Here is a 23184-nt window from a genome sequence, read left to right as displayed (position 1 = left end):
AATCTGAACAAAAAACCTAAAGTGTGACTTGTGAAAGGTTTGGTTTGGAGTTTCATTTGTGTGATGTGAAAGAGAAGACCAACTTTCTAAATAGTTTAGAGAAGAATGGAAAGGATCTGCTGAAATGCTTCTTTGTTCATTCACTCTCCTCAGCATGTTGAATGTAATTAGGAAAAGACAGAGAATCTGGGCTGGGCAAACCAGACTTTATTGAGGGACAATTTCAAGAAAAAAATGGAAGGGGAAAGAAAGAGAATACAGATGATGTAAGACTTGAAAATCGGAAGAAGTTATTGCCAATTAAGAAGTGGCACAGAATAGAAAGATGCGCAAAACCTGCGAGCCAAGTGCCTGCATTCGGAACGGGTACAAAGGGATGCTCAGTTTTCAGAAAGAAATATTGGTCTTGAAGAGAGTGCAGTTAGATGTTTTAGAATGATACCTGGATGGCAAAGGTTAAATTACAAGGAGAGAGTGTAGCAAATTAAGATAAGGTTCACTGGAATTTAAAATGCTATTGGGTGATTGATTCAAGTTTGCAAGATTTTAAGTGGAACAGCTACATTAGATAAAAACCTATTCCTGCTGGTTGGGGAGTCCAGCATTGGGGATCACATTCAGAAAATGAGTGCCAGACCTTTGTTGAATGGAATTATAACATACTTATACACATAAAATACAGTTGATGATCTGTCTCAAATTGTTAATTTTAAGATAAAGATTGATCAATTTACATCTTGAGGGGTATGGGACCAAAACATTTATGGGGATAAATTACAAATCAGCCATGTTCTCATTGAATGGCCAGTTTGAACGGCTAAATAGCTCATCTCACTGAGGGACTGCATGCAGAACAGAAATAAAAGAAAGACACGCCAGATGTGACTGTACAAGAGAGAATGAAGAGAAGTTATTGCAGTTGATTCAGTAAGGAGAAATAGTATTCATAGAACAGAGAACATTAAAAAAAGCATAGAAGAGGCCCTTCTGCCCACAATGTTGTGCTGAGTATTATTCCTAATCTAAAGTAAAATAACCTAACCTACGTACCCCTCAATTCATGTCCAGGTGCATGTCCAGCAGTCGCTTAAATGTCCCTAATGACTCTGCTTCCACCACCACTGCTGGCAATGCATTCCATGCATTCACAACTCTCTGCGTAAAGACCATACCTCAGATGTCTCCTCTATACCTTCCTCCTAATATCTTAAAATGATGACCCCTCATGCCAGTCAATCCTGCCCTGGGGAAAAGTCTCTGGCTACTGACTCTATCCATGCCTCTCATTACCTTGTATACCTCGATCAGCTCTCTTCCTCCTCGCCAGAGAGAAAAATCTGAGCTTAGTCAACCTCTCTTCGTAAGACAAGCCATCCAGTCCAGGCAGCATCCTGGTAAACCTTCTTTGCACCCTCTCCAATCTTATAAGATTGATACGGAGGAGAACTGAGGAGAGGGTGAGGAGAACTGGACACAATATTCTAAGTGTGGTCTCACCAGGGTCTTGTAGAGCTGCAGCAAAACCTCCCAGCTCTTAAACTTGATCCCCCTGTTAATGAAAACCAAAACACCAAATGCTTTTTTAACAACCCTATCCACTTGGGTGGCAACTTTGAGGGATCTGTGCACGAGATCACCAAGATCCCTCTGTTCCTTCACACTGCCAAGAATCCTGCAGCAAAACCTCGCGGCTCTTAAACTCGATCCCCCTGTTGCTGAAAGCCAGAACACCATATGTTTTCTTAACAACCCTATCTACTTGGGTGGCAACTTTTGAGGGATCTATGCACTTGAACACCAAGATCCTGCCGTTCCTCCACACTGCCAAGAATCCTGTCTTTAATCCTATATTCAGCATTCAACTTCGACCTTTCAAAATGCATCACTTCACATTTATCCAGGTTGAACGCCATCTGACATTTCTCAGCATAGCTCTGCATCTTGTCTATGTCGCGCTGCAGCCTGCAATAGCCCTCGATACTATCAACGGCACCTCCAACCTTTGTCATCTGCAAATTTACTAACCCACCCCTCAACCTCCTCATCCAAGTTATTTGTAAAAACGACAAAGAGCAGAGGCCCAAGAACAGACCCCTGTGGGACACCACTGACCTCCAGGCAGAATACTTTCCATCTGCAACCACTGTCAGCCAACCAATTCTGAATCCAGATAGCCAAATCTCCCTGTATCCCATACCTCCTGACTTTATGAATGAGCCTACCATAGGGAACCTTATCAAATGCCTCACATTTACCTCACAGTGACCACAACTGCCTCAATAGTAGAAGGGTCAGTAACTCAAGAACACAGGTTTAGAGTAGTTGTTAAAAGAACCAACGAGGGCATGAGGGAAGGAATAATGCCTACTTGCGGAGCGTTTCAGAGAACACCTCTGGGACACCCGGACCAACCAACCCAACCACCCTGTGGCTCAACACATCAACTCCCCCTCCCACTCCACCAAGGAAATGCAGGTTTTTGGACTCCTCCATCGCTAGACCACAACAACACGACGGTTGGAGGAAGAGCGCCTCATCTTCCGCCTAGGAACCCTCCAACCACAAGGGATGAACTCGGATTTCACCAGTTTCCTCATTTCCCCTCCCCCCACCTTGTCTCAGTCAAATCCCTCGAACTCAGCACCGCCTTCCTAACCTGCAATCTTCTTCCTGACCTCTCCGCCCCCACCCCAGTCTAACCTATCACCCTCACCTTGACCTCTTTCCACCTATCACATTTCCAACGCCCCTCCCCCAAGTCCCTCCTCCCTACCTTTTATCTTAGCCTGCTGGATACACTTTCCTCATTCCTGAAGAAGGGCTTATGCCCGAAACGTCGATTCTCCTGTTCCCTGGATGCTGCCTGACCTGCTGCGCTGTTCCAGCAACACATTTTCAGCTCAGGAAGGAATAATGCAGTGAGTTACCATCATTTGCAGTGCACTGCCTGTAAGGTTGGTGGAAACAGATTGGTATCTTTGAAAACAAAATTGGCAAAATGGTTGAAGAGGAAATTGCAAGGTTATGGAGAAAGAACAGGGGAATAGGATTATCTGGTTACTGTATCTCTTTCAAAGAACTAGCCTAACATGATGGACTGAATAAAAATAAACTAAAGAAATATGGAAGCGGGAAATTTGAAGCAAAATAAAGTGCTGGAGAAACTGCACAGGCCTGGTAGCATCTATAGAGAGAAATAGTTAACATCTTGAGTTCATTTCACTTTGTCAGAACTGTCTTGGACTGAATGTTCTCCTCTGCTAAGATTCTCTTACTTAAGGGAAGGCTCGGGGGATGGAAGGCTAAGCCTAAAAAGGGAGAAAAGCAGAGCTCAAAATGTAGAGCAGAATACTAGGATGACTATTTGGAAGGCAAAGCAAAAGTTGAAGAAGTTGCATTCTTGCTCAATTACTTGGTTGTAAGAGCTGCTCTTTGCCTTTTTTTTCAGCGCTGGAGCTGATTTCCTTGATTTCTCCGAGCAGTAATTACTGTGTTTAAAAGTTTTGCTTTGTCTCTGGAATATTAAGAAAAATCAAAAACAACAATACTTTAGTCGGAAGGAAAGGGAGAGAGCAGAGGTTGTGGTTGGAGAGCTGCTCCAGAGCTCAATGAGAAACAACATCAAAAAAAGCCAAGCAGTGGACTGACATCACGAGAAATGGGGGTTGCGTCCAAGAAAAACCAAGTGAAATTTCATAGCTGGCATTGTCAAGACCTCAAAATTGGGGCTACTCACAGCTGGGACTGTCAGGATTGTAGAGCTTGATCAGCTAAGTGTTTTTCAGGCTTCAAACAATTATGATTTCAAAGTTTCATGTAAATTTGTAACAGTGACTAGGATGAGGTCATTTTAAAAATGTTTTACTGAGATATGTAAAGTGGAGTCACAGACAGTGTAGTGAAAAAGGTATTTGGTACGCTTGGGTTTTTTGGTCAGCGCATTGAGCATAGGAGTTGGAATGTCATGTTGACTATACAGGACGTTGGTTAGGTCACTTAGTATTCTGGTCTCCCTGTTATTGGAAAGATGTTGTGAAACTTGAAAGGTTTCAGAGAAGATTTATATGCATGTTGCCAGGGTTGGAGGATTTGAGCTATGAGGAGTGACTGATGAGGTTGGGGCTTTTCTCACTGGAGCATTGGAGGCTGAAGAGAGTTTTTTAAAATCATGAGGAGCATAGAAAGGGTGAGTAGCCAATGTCTTTTTCCAAGGGTGGGGGAGTCCAAAACTAGAGGGCATGGGTTTAAAATGAGAGAAAAATTATAAAAGGGATCGAAAGGGCAACTTTTCCACACAGTGGTTGGTGGTGCATGTGTAGAATGAGCTGCCAGAGGAAGTGATGAGGCAAGTACAATTACAGCATTTAAAAGGCATCTGGATTGGTACTTGTATAGGAAGGGTTTAGAGGGCTATGGCCAAATACTTGCATTAGGATTAGATTAATTTAGATACCTGGTCAGGATGAGAAGATGAACAGAAGAGTCTGTTTCCGTGCTGCACAACTCTGTGACAAAAATGGAATCTAGGTATACTGAATGATAGGAACCTAACTGTAAGGAGTAGAATGAACAAGGTAGATAAATTAAGGGCACCAGTTGACACGAAAATATGTTTTTTTTAAACCAATACTGAATTTTGTTTAGAGAGGTACAGGGATAGCAGCTTAATGTTCCTGATTAGAACTTTTCTGACAAGGCTCAGAGGGAAATAAAACAGGAGGAGGAATGACAATATTGATTAAAGAAATAATGAAATAAGGAATAAGGAAAAAAGGGCAGTTGCACTGTAGGGATTAGTAATAACATCTTTGAACAAATTGTTTTGAGAATACCTACTATAGACTGCCAAACAGTTCAAGGGAGATGGAAGAGCAAATCCGAGATAACAAATGCAAAACCAGTAGAAACTGTGCTCATGCGAAATTTCAGTTTTCCTAATATTAACTATGAATATTGAAATAAGACGGCATAACATTCTAAAATGCAGCATTTGGCAAACCCAACATGCCAAAGCAATTCTGGATTTACTTTAGATAATAAATGATAGCTGCAGTGAGAATGGGAGCATGCAGTCTGGGATGGTGAAAGGTGAGAGTGAGAGCAGGCAACCCGGGGCAGCTGGCGGCGAGAGTGGGAATAGTTAACTTGGGATGCTTGGCAGTGGTGGAAGCAGGAATAAACTTTCTGTGGCAACAGCAATTGAAGGAACAGGCTTCAAGGCAGCAAGAGCAGGCAGCCTAGGGCAGCAGTGGGAGGTGGGAAGTGGGGGGGTGCGAGGTCGAACCTGAAGCGTTGCTCCCTTGTGAGAAGTGCGAGCCCAGCATGGCCAGGCACTTGTGGACTGTGGTGATAAATGTTAGCTGTATTTCATTGTTTTTCCATGTTATAGGACAAACGACTATAATGTTTAACTTTTAAAAACTTTGTTTTCCTTATTTTTCCTTTTTTTTTGCTGTGTGCTTAAGATTCTGTACTGAGGTACCTTTGTACCTAAGATGGCACCATAAGTGGTGACTTGTAGAATTTTCACTGTACTCATTTGAGTACATGACAACAAACAGAATTCAATTTAAATTGAAAAACTTGTTGGAGTATCAGTAGGAAAACATTTTTCTGATATTTAGAAGAATGAGCAGTAATTTTATTCAAACGTGTGAGCTTCCTACAGGATAGATACCAAGAAATTATTTATCTGGGCTGAAGAGTCCAAAATGGTTTTCCAATAGGATTTCATTACAAACTTGTGGTGATCAGGCCACTATTTTCAACATGTGTACAAATAGGTATAATTTAGTAAATTAAATGCATCCAAACATTTGAAAATAGTTTTGAGGTTATAAAGTATCAATTTTAGAACAACGCAGTGACTTAAACCACCACCTGTTGTGTCTCTCCAAAGAGAAAGCAGCCCTATGGTCTGGCAAGAATATGGTGACTTAAAAAAATTTCCAAGCCTCTTTGTCACTAGCCAAAAGCACCAGCTCAAATAGCAAAACAAATTACTTCAAATTTTGCTGTTGTGAGTTCAGTTTGATATTAGATATGTAATTTAGTTGACATAAATTTTTTCTGCCAAATCTGTATGCATTTTGGACATGGTTTTTTGAACTGTGTTATTTTTCTTGAACATTTTATTGCATAATATACACAGTGAAGTCTTGTTTATTTTTAGAACACAGAACAATTAGGCACAGGGACAGACCCTTCAGCCCACGATGTTGTGCCGAACATGACTCCAAATTAAACTTATCCCTTCTGCCCGCCCTTGTCAAATATCACTCCATTTCTTGCATATTCATGTGCTTATCTAAAGTCTCTTAAATGTCCCTAATGTAATTGTCTCCACCTTCCTTGGCAGTACGTTCCAGACTCCTACCACTCTGTGTTTAAAAAAAACTTTCCCCTTTCATCTTAAATACATCCCCATAATTTTAGACATTTCAACTCTGGGAAAAAGATTTTGACTGTCAACCCTATAGAACACAGAACATTACAGCGCAGTACTGGCCCTTCGGCCCTCGATGTTGCATGGACCTGTGAAACCAGTCTGAAGCCCATCTAAGCGACACTATTCCATTCTCATCCATAGGCCTATCCAAAGATGATTTAAATGTCCTTAAAATTGGCGAGCTGACTACTGTTTCAGGCAGTGCATTCCACACCCTTACTACTCTCTGAGTAAAGAAACTACCTCTGACATCTGTCCTATATCTATCACCCTTCAATTTGAAGCTATGCCCCCTTGTGCTAGCCATCACCATCCTTGGAAAAAGGCTCTCACTGTCCACCGTATCTAACCCTCTGATTATCTTGTGTGTCTCAATCAAGTCACCTCTCAACCTTCTCTCTAATGAAAACATCATCAAGTCTTTCAGTATTTCCTCGTAAGACCTTCCCTCCATACCAGGTAACATCCTAGTAAATCTCCTCTGAACCCTTTCCAAAGCTTCCACATTCCTTCTATAATGCGGTGACCAGAACAATATGCAATACCCCAAATGTGGGTGCAGCAGAGTTATATACAGCTGCAGCATGATCTCATGGTTCTAAAACTCAATCCCTCTACCAATAAAAGCTAACACATCGTATGCTTTCTTAACAAGTCTATCAACCTGGGGGGCAACTTTCAACGATCTATGTACCTGGACACCGAGATGTTTCTGCTTATCTACATGACCAAGAATCTTACCATTAGCCCACTACTCTGTATTCCTGTTGTTCCTTCCAAAGTGAATCAATCACACTTTTCCACTATAATCTCCATTTGCCACTTCTCAGCCCAGCTCTGCAGCTTATCTGTGTCCCTCTGTAACCTACAACATCCTTTGTTACTATCCACAACTCTACCAACCTTAGTGTCATCTACAAATTTACTAACACATCCTCTGTGCCCTCATCCAGGTCATATATGAAAATGACAAACAGCAGTGGCCCCAGAACAGATCCTTGCGGTACACCATTAGTAACTGAACTCCAGGGTGAATATTTCCCATCAACCACCATCCTCTGTCTTCTTTCAACTAGCCAATTTCTGATCCAAACTGCTAAATGACCCTCAATCCCATGCCTCTGTATTTTGTGAATAGCCCACCATGGGGAACCTTGTCAAACACCTTACTGAAATCCATATACACCACGTCAACCGCTTTACCCTCATCCACCTTTTTGGTTACCTTCTCAAAGAACTCAATGATGTTACGACACGGGGTAAACTCTCCTGCTTAATTTAAAACCAGCAACGCAAAAGATTTATCCTGTTCAAAAGAGAAAATGCTGGAAAATTCAGCAGGTCTGGCAGCATCTGTAAGGAGAGAAAAGAGCTGATGTTTCGAGTCTAACTGACCCTTTGTCAAAGCTGATTTATCCTGTATAGTAATCTGGAAAAATTCAAGTGGCCAAGAACTATGTAAAGTAAAAATGAACAACTTTATTTCTTAAAGTATAACAGAGAAAAATGAACTAACCACTATTTACAATTTCTTTCTCTAACCTATAATTTCTTTCTCTAACCTTCCCTTCCATAATACTAGTCCAATAAAACTCCCAATTAAGATTTACAGAACAACATTTATCTCAAAACCAGACAGCTGTAGGTTCTTGTCTTTGGATCTTACTGGTCTTTTCTTCTTGTTAGGAATTTCTGCGTTACAGGTTACTGATCGAAAGGTTTTTTTTTATTTTTTAATAGATATTTTTATTGAAAATTTAACAAATTTTTACAAACTTACAATATAGTATACGCAAATGCAAACATTAATATACAATTAAATATTAAATAAATAATAACCAAAGCCTAACAGACAAAAAGAAAAGATAAAGAAAAAAAGGAGAAAACAAAACTCAACTAACTACTAATCTAACCTATAACTAACCAGAGTGTATAATAAAATATCTTACATTACTCAAGAGAAAAAAAGGATAACATAGAAATTAAATAGTAAAGTACATGCTCGGAACGAATTAACATCAAGTCATAATAAAACCCGTATTCATGTGGGATTCCTCCCCCAAGGGTCCCCGGACCAGCCAGAACCGCTACCACAACTAGATGAAAGCCCTTGACAAAATGGCCGAAATATCTGTATGTATATATTTCAGGAAGGGCTGCCATATTTTATAGAATAATTCAGTTTTTTTGGTGCACCATATTTGCAAGGAAGTCAAGGGGAATACATTCCATAACCAACCTATACCAATCCGCAAGTCCTGGAGGGCCCTCAGTTACCGAGTTTACTAAGATATTTTTCCTTGCACAAAAAGAGAGAATTGAAAATAATTTCCTCCCATGCACATCCAGAGAAGGCAAGCTCGAAAAGCCCAGGAGGAGATACTGGATCTACTCTAATTTCCGCTCCCAAGATTTCTGTCAAAGCATTTGCTACTCTGACCCAGTATTTGTGGATCTTATGACATGTCCATAAGCAGTGTATGAGAGTGCCCACCTCTATTTTACATTTGGGACACATTAGAGATGCTCCTGCCCTAAATTTTGCCAATTGTTCCGGTGCTATATGAGTCCTATGGAGTATCTTTAACTGAATGGCTTGGGTTCTATTACAGATAGAGATTTTTCTGGCATTTTCCCAGATGTCGTCCCACATTTCTGTGGATATTTCCAACCCCAACTCCTGAATTCCATGTTCTAAGCAAACGTTCCATGTCTTCCGAAACTTCATTATGTAATAAATGATAGAGAGTGCTGACCAAGGGTAAACCCATTGGCCACAACACTCTTCGTTCCCTATCTGATTTATAAAGGCTATCTAATAACGTAGAAGAAAGTGAGGACTGCAGATGCTGGAGATCAGAGCTGAAAATGTGTTGCTGGAAAAGCGCAGCAGGTCACGCAGCATCCAAGGAGCAGGAGAATCGACGTTTCGGGCATGAGCCCTTCTTCAGGAATGAGGAAAGTGTGCCAAGCAGGCTAAGATAAAAGGGAGGGAGGAGGGACTTGGGGGAGGGGCGTTGGAAATGCGATAGGTGGAAGGAGGTTAAGGTGAGGGTGATAGGCCGGAGTGGGGGTGGGGGCTGAGAGGTCAGGAAGAAAATTGCAGGTTAGGAAGGTGGTGCTGAGTTCGAGGTTTGGGACTGAGACAAGGTGGGGGGAGGGGAAATGATGAAACTGGAGAAATCTGAGTTCATCCCTTGTGGTTTCGTCCAATCACAAACAATAGAGGTCCCAGTACGGATTCCTGCGGAACATCACTAGTCACGGACCTCCAGACTGAAAAACACCCACCACCACAATCCTCTGCCTTATATGGACAAGTCAATTCTGAATCCACCCAGCCAAATCAATGTGGATCCCATGCATCTTAATCTTCTGAATGAGCCTACCAGTAGGGACCTTGTTGAAAGCCATACTAAAATCTATGTAGACAGCATCTACTGCTGTATGCTCATTGATCACCATTGTCACCCTCTCGAAAATTTCAACTAAGTTCGTAAGACATGACCTTTCCTGCACAAGGCCTTGCTGAATATCCCTAATTAGGCCATGCTTTCTCAAATGCAAATAAGTCCTATCCCTAAGAATTTTCTCCAATAGTTTCTCAACCACTGATGTGAGACTGACTGATCTATAATTTCCGAGATTACCCCATTTCCTTTCTCGAACAGAGGAACAACATTAGCTACTCACCAGTTCTCCGTGAACTCTCCAATAACTAATGAGGATACAATGATCAAGGCCCCAGTAACCTCCTCTCTTGCCTTTCTCAATACCCTGAGGTAAATACTATCAGGCCTTGGGGACTGATGGATACACCTTAATGCTCTTCAACAGACCCAATGCCACTTCTTTCATGCTCTTGGAATGCTGTAGCATAATAGCATGCTCCACACAAATCTCACTATCCTCCATATCCTTCAACTGGGTAAATACTGATGCAAAGTACTCACTTAGATCTCACCCACATTGTCTGCCTTCGAACACTTGACTTATAATGTTTTGAGCTTTTTTGCCACTGTTTCCAATGAACTGCTGGCTTTTTCATTGTCAGGGTCTGGTTTGCACTGTCAAGATTGAAATATGTGAAAGTAATTTGGTCTGATGGCACACCAATTCCCCAACTGTCTTTGGTGCTGCAAGTACCTTGGATAATGCTAGGCTAGTTTGAGAGATACTAAACGTGTAGGGATACTAGACTTTGCCTTAACAAAATGCAACACCTCACATTTATCAAAATTAAACTCCATCTGCCATTCCTCAGTCCATTGGCCCCATCAAGGGTCTGTTGTCCTGAGATAACCATCTTCACTGTTCACTTCTCTAATTTGTGTCATCTGCGAACTTACTAACCATACCTCCTATGTTCTCAAAATCATTTACATAAATGACAAAAAGCAGTGGACCCAGCGCCAATCCATGCCACACACCACTGGCAATAGGCTATAATCTGAAAGTCAACCCTCTAATGTCAGCCTCTGTCTCTTGCCTTCAAGCTAATTTTGTATCCAGTTGGCTAGCTCCATAATGGATTCTAACTTTGCTAACCCATCTACCATGCAGAATGTTGACAAACACCTTGCTGAAGTCCATAAAGAAAACATTTTACTGCTCTGCTTTCATCAGTCTGCATCACTTCTTCAAAAAACTCAATTAAGTTAGTGAGACATGCTTTCTCATGCACAAAGACATTTTGACTCTTCCTAATCAGTCATTGCCTTTTTAAATGCATGTATATCCAGTCCCTCAGAATCCCCTCCAACAACTTAGCCACTAATGAAGTCAGCTCACCCTTCTATAGTTCCCTGGCTTTTCCTTACCACCTTGCTTAAATAATGGCACCACATTAGCCACCCTCCAGTTTTTCAACAACTCATCTGTGGCTTTCAATGATAGATACCTCAGTAAGGAACCTTGTAAACCCTTCCCACAAAGTTCTAGGATACACCTGCTCAAACCCCAAAGATTAATGTGTTTTATGTGTTTAATTATCGACTACCACCTCTTCTGTCATATGAACACTTTAAGAAATCACTATTTATTTCCCCAAGTTCCCATGTCCTTCTCCACAGTAAATACTGATGCAAAATATTTGCATAGTATCTCACCCAACTTCTGTGGTTTCACATGCAGATGACCATGTTGATCTTTAAGGGGCCCTATTCTCTCATTAGTCAGTCTTGTGCACTTAATGCATTTATAAAAACCCTTTGGATTCTATTGCAAACCTTTTGGATTTAACCAAAGCTATCTCATGTTCCCTTTCTGCTGTCCTGATTCCCCTCTTGAGTATATTCCCACTGCACTTATACTCCTTTAGGAATACACTCAATCCCAACTGTCTATACTGATACTGTACAGGAGATTGGTGAGACCACTTTTAGAAAACTGCATTCAATTTTAGTTTTCTTGCTATACTAATGCTATTGTTAAACCTGAAAGGATTCAGAAAAGATTCAAAAGGATGTTGCTGGGAATGGAGGGTTTGAGCTATCATTGACAGTCCCTTATAGACAAGGATGATATTCTTTCCATCTCACAGTAAGTCCATAGGTGACTGCAAGACTGATATGTCTTCCACAGGCTCTGTTACATTTTGAGAAGAAGGTGATTGTGAGAAGGGATGGGTGGTATATTGGTGTGGCAGGACGGTCCTGAGGCTGTTTTCACTTGGCTTCCATATTTTCCTGATGGCAGTGTCAAGGTGCTTGATGTTTTCCTGGATGCACCTCCTCCACTTTGGATGGTCTTGGGCCAATGTTTCCAGGGTGTTGGTGAGAATGCCACACTTTGCCGGTGAAGCTTTGAGGGTATCACTGAAGCATTTCTTCTCTCCACCTGGGGCTCACCTGCCATTTCAGAGCTGAGAGTAGAGCACTTGCTTGGGGAGTCTCGTGTCAGTTATGCAAAGAACATATCCAGCTCACAGTAGCCAAAGCGAGGGATGTTGGCCTGATCGAGAACGCTGGTGATGGTGTGTCTTTCTTCCCAACGGATTGCAGGATCTTGCGCAGGCAGTGTTGGTGGGACTGCTCCAGCACCTTGAGGCATAGACAATCCATGCCTTAGAGCTATAAGGAGAGGCTGAATATGCTGGGGCTATTTTCCCTGGAGCATCAAAGGTTGAAGGGTGACCTTGAGGCATGGATAGGAAGAATATCCAAGGTGTTTTTCCCCAGGGTGGGGGTGTCCAAAAATAGAGAGCATAGGTTTAAGTGTTGAGAGTGTGATGTTGGAAATGCACGGCAGGTCAGGCAGCACCCGAGGAGTAGGAGAGTCGTTTTGGGCAAAAGCCCTTCATCAGGAATGATGGCATAGGTTTAAGGTGAGAGGGGAAAGATATGAAAAGGATTCGAGGGGCAACTTTTTCATGCAGTGGGTGGTGAGTGTACGGAATGAGCTGCCAGATGAGGTGATAGAGACTACTACAATTATACCCTTTGAAAGACATCTGGGGGGTGGCTACATGAATAGGAAGGGTTTAGCGGATATGGACAAATTGTTGCCAAATCAGTTCAGGATATCTAGTTAATGCGCCGAGTTGGACCGAAAGGTCTGTTTCCATGCAGTATAACTCCATGACTCTAACTGGGGGCATTGTGTGATGATACACTAGCATTTCAGACAGATTTGGAGAGAAATTTCTTCATCCTGTGAAGAATCTTTGGAATGTTCTACCTAGAAGACTGTGGCTGGTCCATTATTGATTATATTCCAGACAAAGATTGAATGATCTTGGTTCAAGGGGACTCCTGTCCTCTTTATTATGTTTCTTCTATATGCTAGCAGCATATTTACATCAAAGGAGAACAAACCTGGGGCTAACTGATAGTGTGCAGCATTTGTATTCTCACATGAGTGTCACAAAATTCCCATGTTACTTATGTGTAACTTAGTGAACAATTAAGTAATACTTACGACAATTTCTTGACTTCCTTTTCATTTCTAATATTTACCACTGAGTCCATTTACTTCCTATCTGGTCTAACTACAAGTTGCATCATATCACTGACTAGCTGAACAGGTGAAAATCTCCAATCTGTTCCAGGTTGCCTAACTACCTGCCCAATTATTTGAGCCTACCTGTTACTCAACTGCCCCTGCTGTTTGTTTTTGTTTTGTTGTGGAAGGACACATTATGTTGAAATTTTGTGTCTTGCATACATTACGGTAATTTGCAAGAAATATTAATGCCAACAGAAAATAACTATTCTGTACAAGAGGAGTTTGCTGATTGGTGGCATGTGGACTCTAATTAGTAGCAGTGTTGCCATGACAAATGTGCCAATTAGATAATGAATAGTGATTAGTTGCTACATTTTATTTAAATTTTGAATGGGACTTGCACTCTTTGAATGGGACTTGCACTCTTTGATTATTTAGCAAATGCTGTCTAATTGTGGAATCACCTCATATTGGACACTATTTTGACTTTTGCAAGCAAAGGCTGGTTGGGGACAGTCAGTGCACTTATGTACATGGTTTACTTAAGTATTTCTTGTCAATTTACTAGAAAATCAAAAGTTTCAACATAATATGTCTTTATTTAGTATTACTGTGATTATGTACCACCGTATGACTATTGCTGTTTGTAGTGATTAAAGTTTGCAACTGATTGGCTGGTTCATGTTTGCAACTTATTCTCTTGAAAAGAAAAAATGGTTCCGGCCCAGAAGGTTGTTGAAATGCTGGTGAATAAACCTTAAAGTTAGTGAATATAAAAAAAATGGAAATATGCAGTACGACAGGAGAGAAACAGTTAAATTTTCAGCCTGATGCTTCTTCTTCAGAACTCTGAATTCTCCTTTTCTCTGCATAGATGCTTGTGAGCTATCTTTGATGTTTTCCTGCAAATAATAAGTAATTCGTGAGTCGAAGAGCAAATTCAGAAATTAATGGAAAAGTTCAACAGGTCTGGCAGCATCTGTGGAGAGAAATCAGCATTGACATTTCGGTTCCAGTGGCCCTTCCTCAGAACACACTTCATCTTCTGGTAAAACTGGACCATGCCAAATCCAATGATCTGGCTGTCCTTTGTCAAGGCAGTTCACTAACTCAGGATTGTCCTCAAAATGATCATCCTGTTCAACCTGTCCTTCATCCCAGGAATGAGTAAAATGAACCTACTCTGATCTGCTCAAAAAAATTATATCCTTATGTAAATAAGAACAAATTGTAGCTAGTACACCAGCTGTGGTCTCACAAAGTACTTGAACAACTGCAATAAAACCTACCTACTCTTATATTCCATTCCACATGCAAGAAACGGCAACAGTCCACTTGCCTTCTTAATTACTTGTGTATTAACTTTTTGTGACTTGTAAGCCAGGAAGCCCTCACCTGTCTAAACTTCAGAGATCTGCAGTCTCTCTCCATTGAACAAAAGTACTGCTCTTCTGATATTTCTACCAAAGTAGAAACGTTCCTACGTTCCCATATTATACTGCATCTGGCACTTTTTCATCCACTCATTCAACCTATCCATATCTCTTTGCAGACTCTGTACTTCCTCTTGGTATCTTACCCACCTTGGGTCATCAGCAAACTTAGCTGCCGTACACTCACTCCCCACATCCAGATCATTGTTATAGATTGTGAAAAACTAAGGCCCCAGCACTGATTGAAATAATTCCGCAAAGGTCAGTATCCCTTCACCAAGTCACCCTTTATTTACACATGCATTGTGCATTTCACTGACCCAGCTATAGAACAGTACAGCACAGAACAGGCCCTTCAGCCCATGATGTTGTGCCGACCACTTAACTATCTCAGAACCGGCTCCGAGAGTGAATGGAACCCTGACAGTCTGGGTTTTTTTTCTTTTTTTCATTTTCTTTTCATTTTCTTTTTTTAAACCCCCACACTACCGCCTAACTGCAGTAACAATCTGTTTATATCCGTCAGTCAGGACTCCCTGATTTGACCAGGTTAACAGCCTCATTCTGGGAATTCATATTCTATGAGGTCCACCTGGCTGACCTCGTTCTAATCACTACATCCCTCCTGTTCTTTTTCCTATAGCTTTTTCCTTGGGGCATTTTTGCACCAGTTCCGGTTCCTCCTACTCTACCTCGGATACTGGCGTTGTTGCCTGGAGTGTCTCAGCCGAAGTTCATTTTCAGGCGGTAGCAACGTCAAGGCTGCTACATCTGCTGTGTCCATCTCATCTTCCATTTCTTCGATGCTAGGTAGAGGAGGTGAACCCAAGTGTTCTGACAGGATGTTCCTAGGGGCCAGATGTGTTCTGCTCCTGTCCCATTTGTGGGGTTGCAGCTTTTATTTAATCCATCTGCTTTTTCATCATCATCTCTCCTACCCAAACATTGAACATTATGGAACCTAACCTTGTGTTGACAATGCCTATTATCCATACAGGGCCATTTCTGCAGTTTTGATGTTAAACTTTGTCCCCTGAAGTAAACTGTCTCTCTCACTTTGAGGAATCTGCTGGGAAGTGGTCATTGTCTATGACCAGCACCTCCAGGAATCCGTGTACTACAAAAGTTGCTCGCAATTTTTCAGTTGTTGTCCCCTTTTTTTAATTTATTCAGTTATGGGATGTGGGCACCACTGGTTCCTAGTTGTCCTTGAAAAAGTGATGGTAAGCTGCCTTCTTGAGCTGCTGCAGTCTACCTGCTGTGCGTTGAGCCGTAATGTCATAAGGGAAGGCATTCTAGGATTGTGACCTCGCGACAGTAGAGGAAATGTGATATATTTCCAAGTCAGGATGGTCAGTGGCTTGGAGGGGAACTGGAGGTGATGGTGTTCCCATGTATCTGCTGCCCTTGTCCTTCCAGATTCAAGTAGGCTTGGGTTTGGAACGTGCTGTCTGAGGATCTTTGGTGAATTTATGAAATGCATCTTTTGGATGGCACACACTTTTGCACATGACACTGACCCAGCTAGCACTGAGCCAGCTCCTGGAGTGAGCAGAGCCCTGACACACCTGTTCTTATTTTTTTCAGAGTCAGTCACCTGAACCAAAGAGATTCTGATCTCCTGTTTATTCCTTTTTTTACCTCCAGTGACGAGATTCGGAATCCCATCTTTTTTTATTGCGTGTGCGTGTGCAGGTGAAGAACAACAAGTGCATAAATCTTTATTCATATTCCACCACCGGGAAGAAGGAAACACTGAAGTGGACAGTGACAAACAACGCCCTTCTCAACAAAGGGTAATGCTGAGTGATCAAAAAAGTGAAAGGGAGAGCAGGGAAGGGGAAATAAAGCACTCCATACACCGCAGTGCCCACCTCTCCCTGAAAACCTTGATAGTGTTGCTAAACACTGCGTGTTCTTTCTCTAGGGAAACCTGGACCCACATATAACTGGGGAAGAGGGGCAGGCAATTAGCCCTAATTACCCCCTACACGGCCCGCTGCTTGGACATCTTTGTGGCCAGCCTGGCCAGGCCCAGGAGCAGACCCACGAGGAGGTCTTCTGACCAACCTACCCCCGTCCACATGAGGTGACCAGTGATCAGGGGTGGGCTGAAGTGTAACCAAAAACATAAAGAAGATCCTGAAGAAAACTAAAAAGGGAGTGCAAATGCCCACACCACATATATACATGGTCCACATTTCCCACAGAACAAGCAGTTGAACTGGGAGTCTGTGAAGCACCGCAATCTGTGGTTGCAGGGGACCGCTGCATGCAGCACCCTTCACCCCAGGTCCCTGAGAGAAAGGGGGAGGACTCCGCATAGAGAGCCCTCCACTGGAGATCCGGACTGCCCATTGGCAACTGGGCATGCTAAGGCGTGTCTGGGCATTGCATAAGGAGAAGAGGTGGATGGTGTGCAACAGCAGTCAATAAATGGCCCACTGTTTTGCATCCCTAAGAAGTCAAAGCTAAAACCCGTGAGGCGGCTCAGGTTGTGTTTTTATTTTAAAAATTTTTTTTCTTCGTTTCTTTTACCCACACTACCGCCTAACTGCGGTAGACTCCCATTTTCTTTTGACAGCCAGGACTCTCTGATTGGACCAGGTTAACATCTCCAATCAGGAAACTCATACTCTATGAGGTCCATCTGGCTGACCTTGATCCAACCACTACCCTGATCCCTGTGGCACTGTCCCTGTTATAGCTTGCCAATCTGAAAAAAGACCCATTTATCTTTACTGCTTTTGCTAGCTAATCAATCCTTTATCCATTCTAGTATGTTGCCCTGACATTGTGAGCTCTTATATTGTATTGTAACCTTTAATGAGGCACCTTATCAAATGCCTTTTGAAAATCCAAGTGCACCATGTTCTCTTTATCTACATGTTCTCTTTATCTACATTATTTATTATTTCCTCAAAAACTTGATCATGTTAGTTAAAGACAATTTCCTTTTCACAAACTATATAGTTTTGTTTGATCACAGTATAATTTTTACAGTATCTCTGCTGACCTCCTAACAAAGGTATTAGATTACTGTTATTTATGTTTTTTTGCCTCCATCCTTTCTTGAATAATGGTGTTACATTTACTTTTTCCAGTCTTTGACCTTTCTGAATCATTATGCCAAATATCACGTCTCAAATTACTCATATCTTCTTTTGTTTTATGACATAAATCAAAGTTTTATTTGAGTCATTTATCATAAACTGCTTCCTCTGTCTCACTGAGGAACCTCCTCAATAAATGGACCACTCACTCAGTGAAATATTGTTTTCTGTAATTAGTTTTACATTTACCCCTTTCAGTGCAGGCATGTCATGTACTTCTACTGTTCTAAACAAGATGAAATAGTTCATTGTGGTTACTGTTATTTAGCCCCTCCAATGCTAAAGGCAGCAAACATATAAATCCTGAGCAAACTTGATACTGAAAGGAATTTCCCCTTGTGAAACAGATACAGTTTTAAGAGATATTAAGAGTAAAAGGTCTTACTTTTAAGACAGAAATAATAATTTTGCTTTTGTTAGTGGTCATGCATCTGTGGAATTCTCTTCTACTGTGAGGCAAGATCATTGAATATTTGTAAGGCTGAGTTGGATAGATTATTGATGGACAAGACAGGGCGGGCAGAAAAAGAGCTGAAAATATGTTGCTGGAAAAGCGCAGCAGGTCAGGCAGCATCCAGGGAACAGGAAAATCGACGTTTCGGGCATAAGCCCTTCTTCAGGAGTTGAGGTCAGAGTCAGATTAACCATGATTTTCTCAAATGATGGACCAGGAATAAGATGTCAAATGACCTACTCCTGCTCTTAATTCATATTTTTGTATAACTTTATGAATAATCTATCATTTAAAATAATTTTGCAGTAATGTATTGGCTAATTGGATAGGATTATTACTGTTAAAAGTATTTTATTTTTTATCTGACAGAATTTTGGGGAAACAAATAGTCCCTCCTGCTGATGAAGCATATTGTTGGTATCCTGGTCCAGAAAATGTTGCTACTCCATTGCCAACTTTCAGTTCAAGCTCTGAAGGAGATGTGACTGAGTAAGTATCAGCCAGGAATAATATTATAACATCAAAGGAGATGAGTCTAATTAGAAGAGAGTCAGGACTGAGGGGCATGAAAGGAAACTCACGCTATGGTCCAACATGAAGGTTAGTCAATATGGGACCCAAGTGGGGAGAGACAACAAGAGGCCATGGGGTCTAATGAGGGCTGTATTGGCAAGGGATTGAAAGTACTTAAAAGAAACGTGAGAATATTCTGAAGTATGGGAGACTTCAATGATGTTGATATACTGGAGAAGTTGAGGCTATTCTCATTGAAGAGAAGAAGTTGGAAGGTGATTTTATAGCTGTCTTCAAAATTCTGCGAATTGAAGGGAGAGTAGATGGGAAAAATCTATTCCATGGGTGGAAAAGTTAAGAATTAGAAGACACCAAATTAACATAATTGGCAAAAGAACCAAGAGTGAAATGATGCAGCAAGTGGTTAGGTTTTAGGAGACACTATCTGAGGGTGTGGTTGAGGCAGATTCAGTTGTGACTTTGGAAACTTGACCGTGAAAGAGACAAGGAAAATCAGTGGATGAATGGAACTAGTTGAGTTACTATTGCAGGGAACAGAATGAGCTGAATGGCTTTCTTCTAACTTTTAACAACTGTACGAATGAATGAAATGAGTAATTAATGTATTACATTTAGAAGGTTTTCAGAATGCATGTAATAAATTTCAATGTAATGGCATACACTAATTAATTGGATTTATTCTGAGACCAGAAGAAGAAAGAACAAGAGTAGGCCATTTGGCCCTTAGATCTACTCTGCTGGATAATGAGATCATGGCTGATCTGATAATAATCAACTTGACATTCCTGCCTTTTCCCTATAACCATAGTTTCTCTTGGTGATTTTCAAAATTCTTCTATCTTATCTTTGAATATCCTTAACAACCCTCTTGGTAAAGAATTCCATAGATTGATTACCAACTGAGTGAAGAAATTCCTGACCTAATTAGGTGACCCCTTGTATTGACATTATGCTTTTTGGCCTTAGACTGTTCTCCCAAAGGGAAAACCTTTCTGCATACACCCTATCAGGTCCGCTAAGAATCTTACACATTTCAACAAGGTTGCCATATTCTTCTAAACTCCAGTGAATACAGGACCAAACTACTCAATCTCTCTTATAAAAGAAATTCCTACCCAGTCTCAACCTGGTGAATGTTTCTTGACTGTCTTCAATGTTAGCATATCTTTCAATGATGAGGGGATCAGTATTTTAGGTGTCTAGCGAGTGGCTATGTACTTACAGAGTTGTAGAGATGTACAGCACGGAAACAGACCTTGCGGCCCAACTCCTCCATGCCAACCAGATATCTTAACCTATCATGGTCCCATTTGCCTCTAAACCCTTCCTATTCATATACCCACCCATACACCTTTAAAATGCTGTAATAATACCAGCCACCACCACTTCCTATGGCAGCTCATTCCATACATGTCCCACCCTCTGCATGAAAAAGCTTCCCCTTGGGTCCCTTTTATGTCTTTCCTGTCTCACCCTTTAGTTCTGGATTCCCCCACCCCAGGGAAAAGACCTTGTCTATTCACCCTATCCATGTCCCTCATGATTTTATAAACCTCTGCAAGGTCACCCCTCAGCCTCCAACGCTCCAGCTAAAACAGCCCCAACCTATTTAGCCTCCCCTATATTTCAAATCTTCCAATCCTGGCAACATCCTTGTAAATCTTTTCTGAACCCTTTCAAGTTTCACAGCATCCTTCTGATAGGAAGGAGACCAGAATTGCACGCAATATTCCAAAAGTGACCTAACCAATACCCTGTACAGCCACAACATGACGTCCCAATTCATATACTCAATACTGTGATCAGTAAAGGAAAGCATACCAAACGCCTTTTTCATGATCGTATCTATCTGCGACTCTACTTTCAAGGAAATATAAACCTACACTCCAAGGTCTCTTTGTTCAGCAACACTTCTCAGGACCTAACCAGTAAGTGTAGAAGTCCTGCTCTGCTTTTCCAAAATGCAGCACTTCACATTTATCTAAACTAAATTCCATCTGTCACTTCTCAACCCATTGGCCCATCTGATCTAGATCCCATTGTACTTCGAGGTACTTTCTTTGCTGTCCACTACGCCTCCAATTTTGATGTCATCTGCAAACTTATTAACTATACCTCCCACGTTCGCATCCAAATCATTTATATAAATTATGAACGTAGTGGACCCAACACCAATCCTCATGACACATCACTCATTCACAGGCCTCCAGTCTGAAAAGCAACCCTCCACCACCACCTTTGAACCGGTTTTGTGTCCAAGTGGCTAGTTCTCCCTGTATTCCATGAGATCCACCCTTGCTAATCAGTCTCCCATGAGGAACCTTGTCGACTGCCTGACTGAAGTCCTCATAGATCACGTCCGTAGCTCTGCCCTTATCAATCCTCTTTGTTACTTCTTCAAAAACCAAACCAAGTTTATGAGACATGATTTCCCACACACAAAGCCATGCTGACTATCCGTAATCAGTCCTTGCCTTTCCAAATACATGTAAATCTTGTCCCTCAGGATTCCTTCCAACAACTTGCCCACCACTGATGTCAGGTCACTGGTTTATAGTTTCCTGGCTAGTCCTTACCACCTTTCTTAAATAATGGCACAACATTAGCCAACCTCCAGTCTGACCTGTAACGATTGATGATATAAATATCTCAGCAAGGGGCCCAGCAATCACTTCCCTAGTTTCCCACAGGGTACACCTGAACAGGTCCTTTGGATTTATCCAGTTCTATGCATTTCAATACATCCAGCATCTCCTCTTCTGTAATATGGACATTTTTCAAGATGTCACCATCTATTTCCTCTCATTCTATATCTTCTGTATCCTTCCTCACAGTAAACACTGATGCAAAATGCTCATTTAGTATCTCGCCCATCTCCTGCGACTCCACACATAGGCTGCCTTTTTGATCTTTGAGGGGCCCTATTCTCTCCCTAGTTACCCTTTTTTCTTTAATTTATTTATAAAAATCCTTTGCTTTCTCCTTAACTCTATTTACCAAAGCTATCTCATGTCCCCTTTTTGTCCTCCTGATTTCCCTCTTAAGTATACTCCTACTGCCTTTATACTCTTAAGGATTCACTCGATCTCTCTGACATGCGTTTCCTTCTTTATCTTAACCGAAACCGTCATTTCTCTAAGTTCTAATGTAATAGGGAATGTGATAGGGACTGTCTAGTCAGAGGCACAGACAGATGTTTCTGCAGCTAGCAGTAAAAAATCAGAATGGTGTGTTGCCCCGATGCCAGGATCAAGGATATCTCAGAGAAGGTGTAGAATGTTCTTGAAGGGGAGAGGGACGATATCGGAACCAACGACATAGGAAGGGAAAAGGATGTGATTCTGAAGGGCGAATATAGAAAATTAGGCAGGTATTTAAAAATGAAGTCCTCAAGGGTAGTAACATCTGGATTACTCCTGGTGCTACAAGCTAGTGAGGGTAGGGAGCTGGTGCAGGCGAGAAGGGTTCACATTTTTGGATCATTGGAATCTCTTCCGGGGTAGACGTGACCGGTACAAGAAGGACGGATTGCACCTGAATTGAAAGGGGACTTATGTTATGGCAGGAAGATTTGTTAGAGCTGCCCAGGAGGATTTAAACTAGTAACGTGGGACCCAGGAAAATAGTGAGGAAAGAGATCAATCTGAGACTGGTACAGTTGGGAAAGAGAGCAAGTTAAACAGTCAGGGCAGGCAGGACCAAATCAGAGAACAAGGTAGGACTGATGAATTTAACAGCATTTACTTCAATGCAAGAGCCCTAACAGGGAATGCAGATGAACTCAGGGCATGGTTAGCAACATGGGACTCAATAATATATCAATTTCAGAAACGTGGGTCAGCGATGGACAGGACTAGCAGCTTAATGTTCCAGGGTACAAATGGTACAAGAAGGATAGAAAGGGAGGCAAGAGACGAGGCGTTTTTGATAAGAGACAACACTACTACTGTACTTAGGGAGGGTATTCCTGGGAATACATCCAGGGAAACTATTTGGGTGGAACTGAGAAATAAGAAATTACCGTATTCGGATTGTTTTATAGATGCCCTAATAGTCAGCAGAAAATTGAGAAACAGATTTGTAAGGAGATTTCAGTTATCTGTAAGAATAATAGGGTAGTTATGGTAAGGGATTTTAACTTTCCAAACATAGACTGGGACTGCCAGGGTTAAGGGTTTAGACAGAGAGCAATTTGTTAAGTGTCTACAAGAACATTTTCTGATTCAGTATGTGAATGTTCCTAGGAGAGAAGGTACA

At 41.6% G+C, this 23184-nt stretch overlaps 1 protein-coding gene across 2 annotated transcripts in view; it reads left to right on the top strand.

Moving 5' to 3' along the window:
• The window catches only part of LOC122541738 (primary cilium assembly protein FAM149B1-like), a 204747-nt gene that overhangs the window by 14027 nt on the left and 167536 nt on the right, over positions 1-23184 (top strand). For both annotated transcript variants that reach the window (XM_043678630.2, XM_043678629.2), the window contains exon 5: positions 18763-18882. In XM_043678630.2, coding sequence (XP_043534565.1) covers positions 18763-18882 — 120 coding nt within the window. The remainder of the gene's footprint in view (positions 1-18762; positions 18883-23184) is intronic.

The sequence above is a fragment of the Chiloscyllium plagiosum genome, unplaced genomic scaffold, assembly GCF_037043375.1.
Source record: "Chiloscyllium plagiosum isolate Xiang-an unplaced genomic scaffold, Cpla_swu_hap1 HiC_scaffold_43, whole genome shotgun sequence".
In the NCBI taxonomy this organism is placed as follows: domain Eukaryota; kingdom Metazoa; phylum Chordata; class Chondrichthyes; order Orectolobiformes; family Hemiscylliidae; genus Chiloscyllium; species Chiloscyllium plagiosum.
The sequence above is the reverse complement of the archived record's forward strand: the minus strand, read 5'-3'. Positions and strand labels throughout refer to the sequence as shown.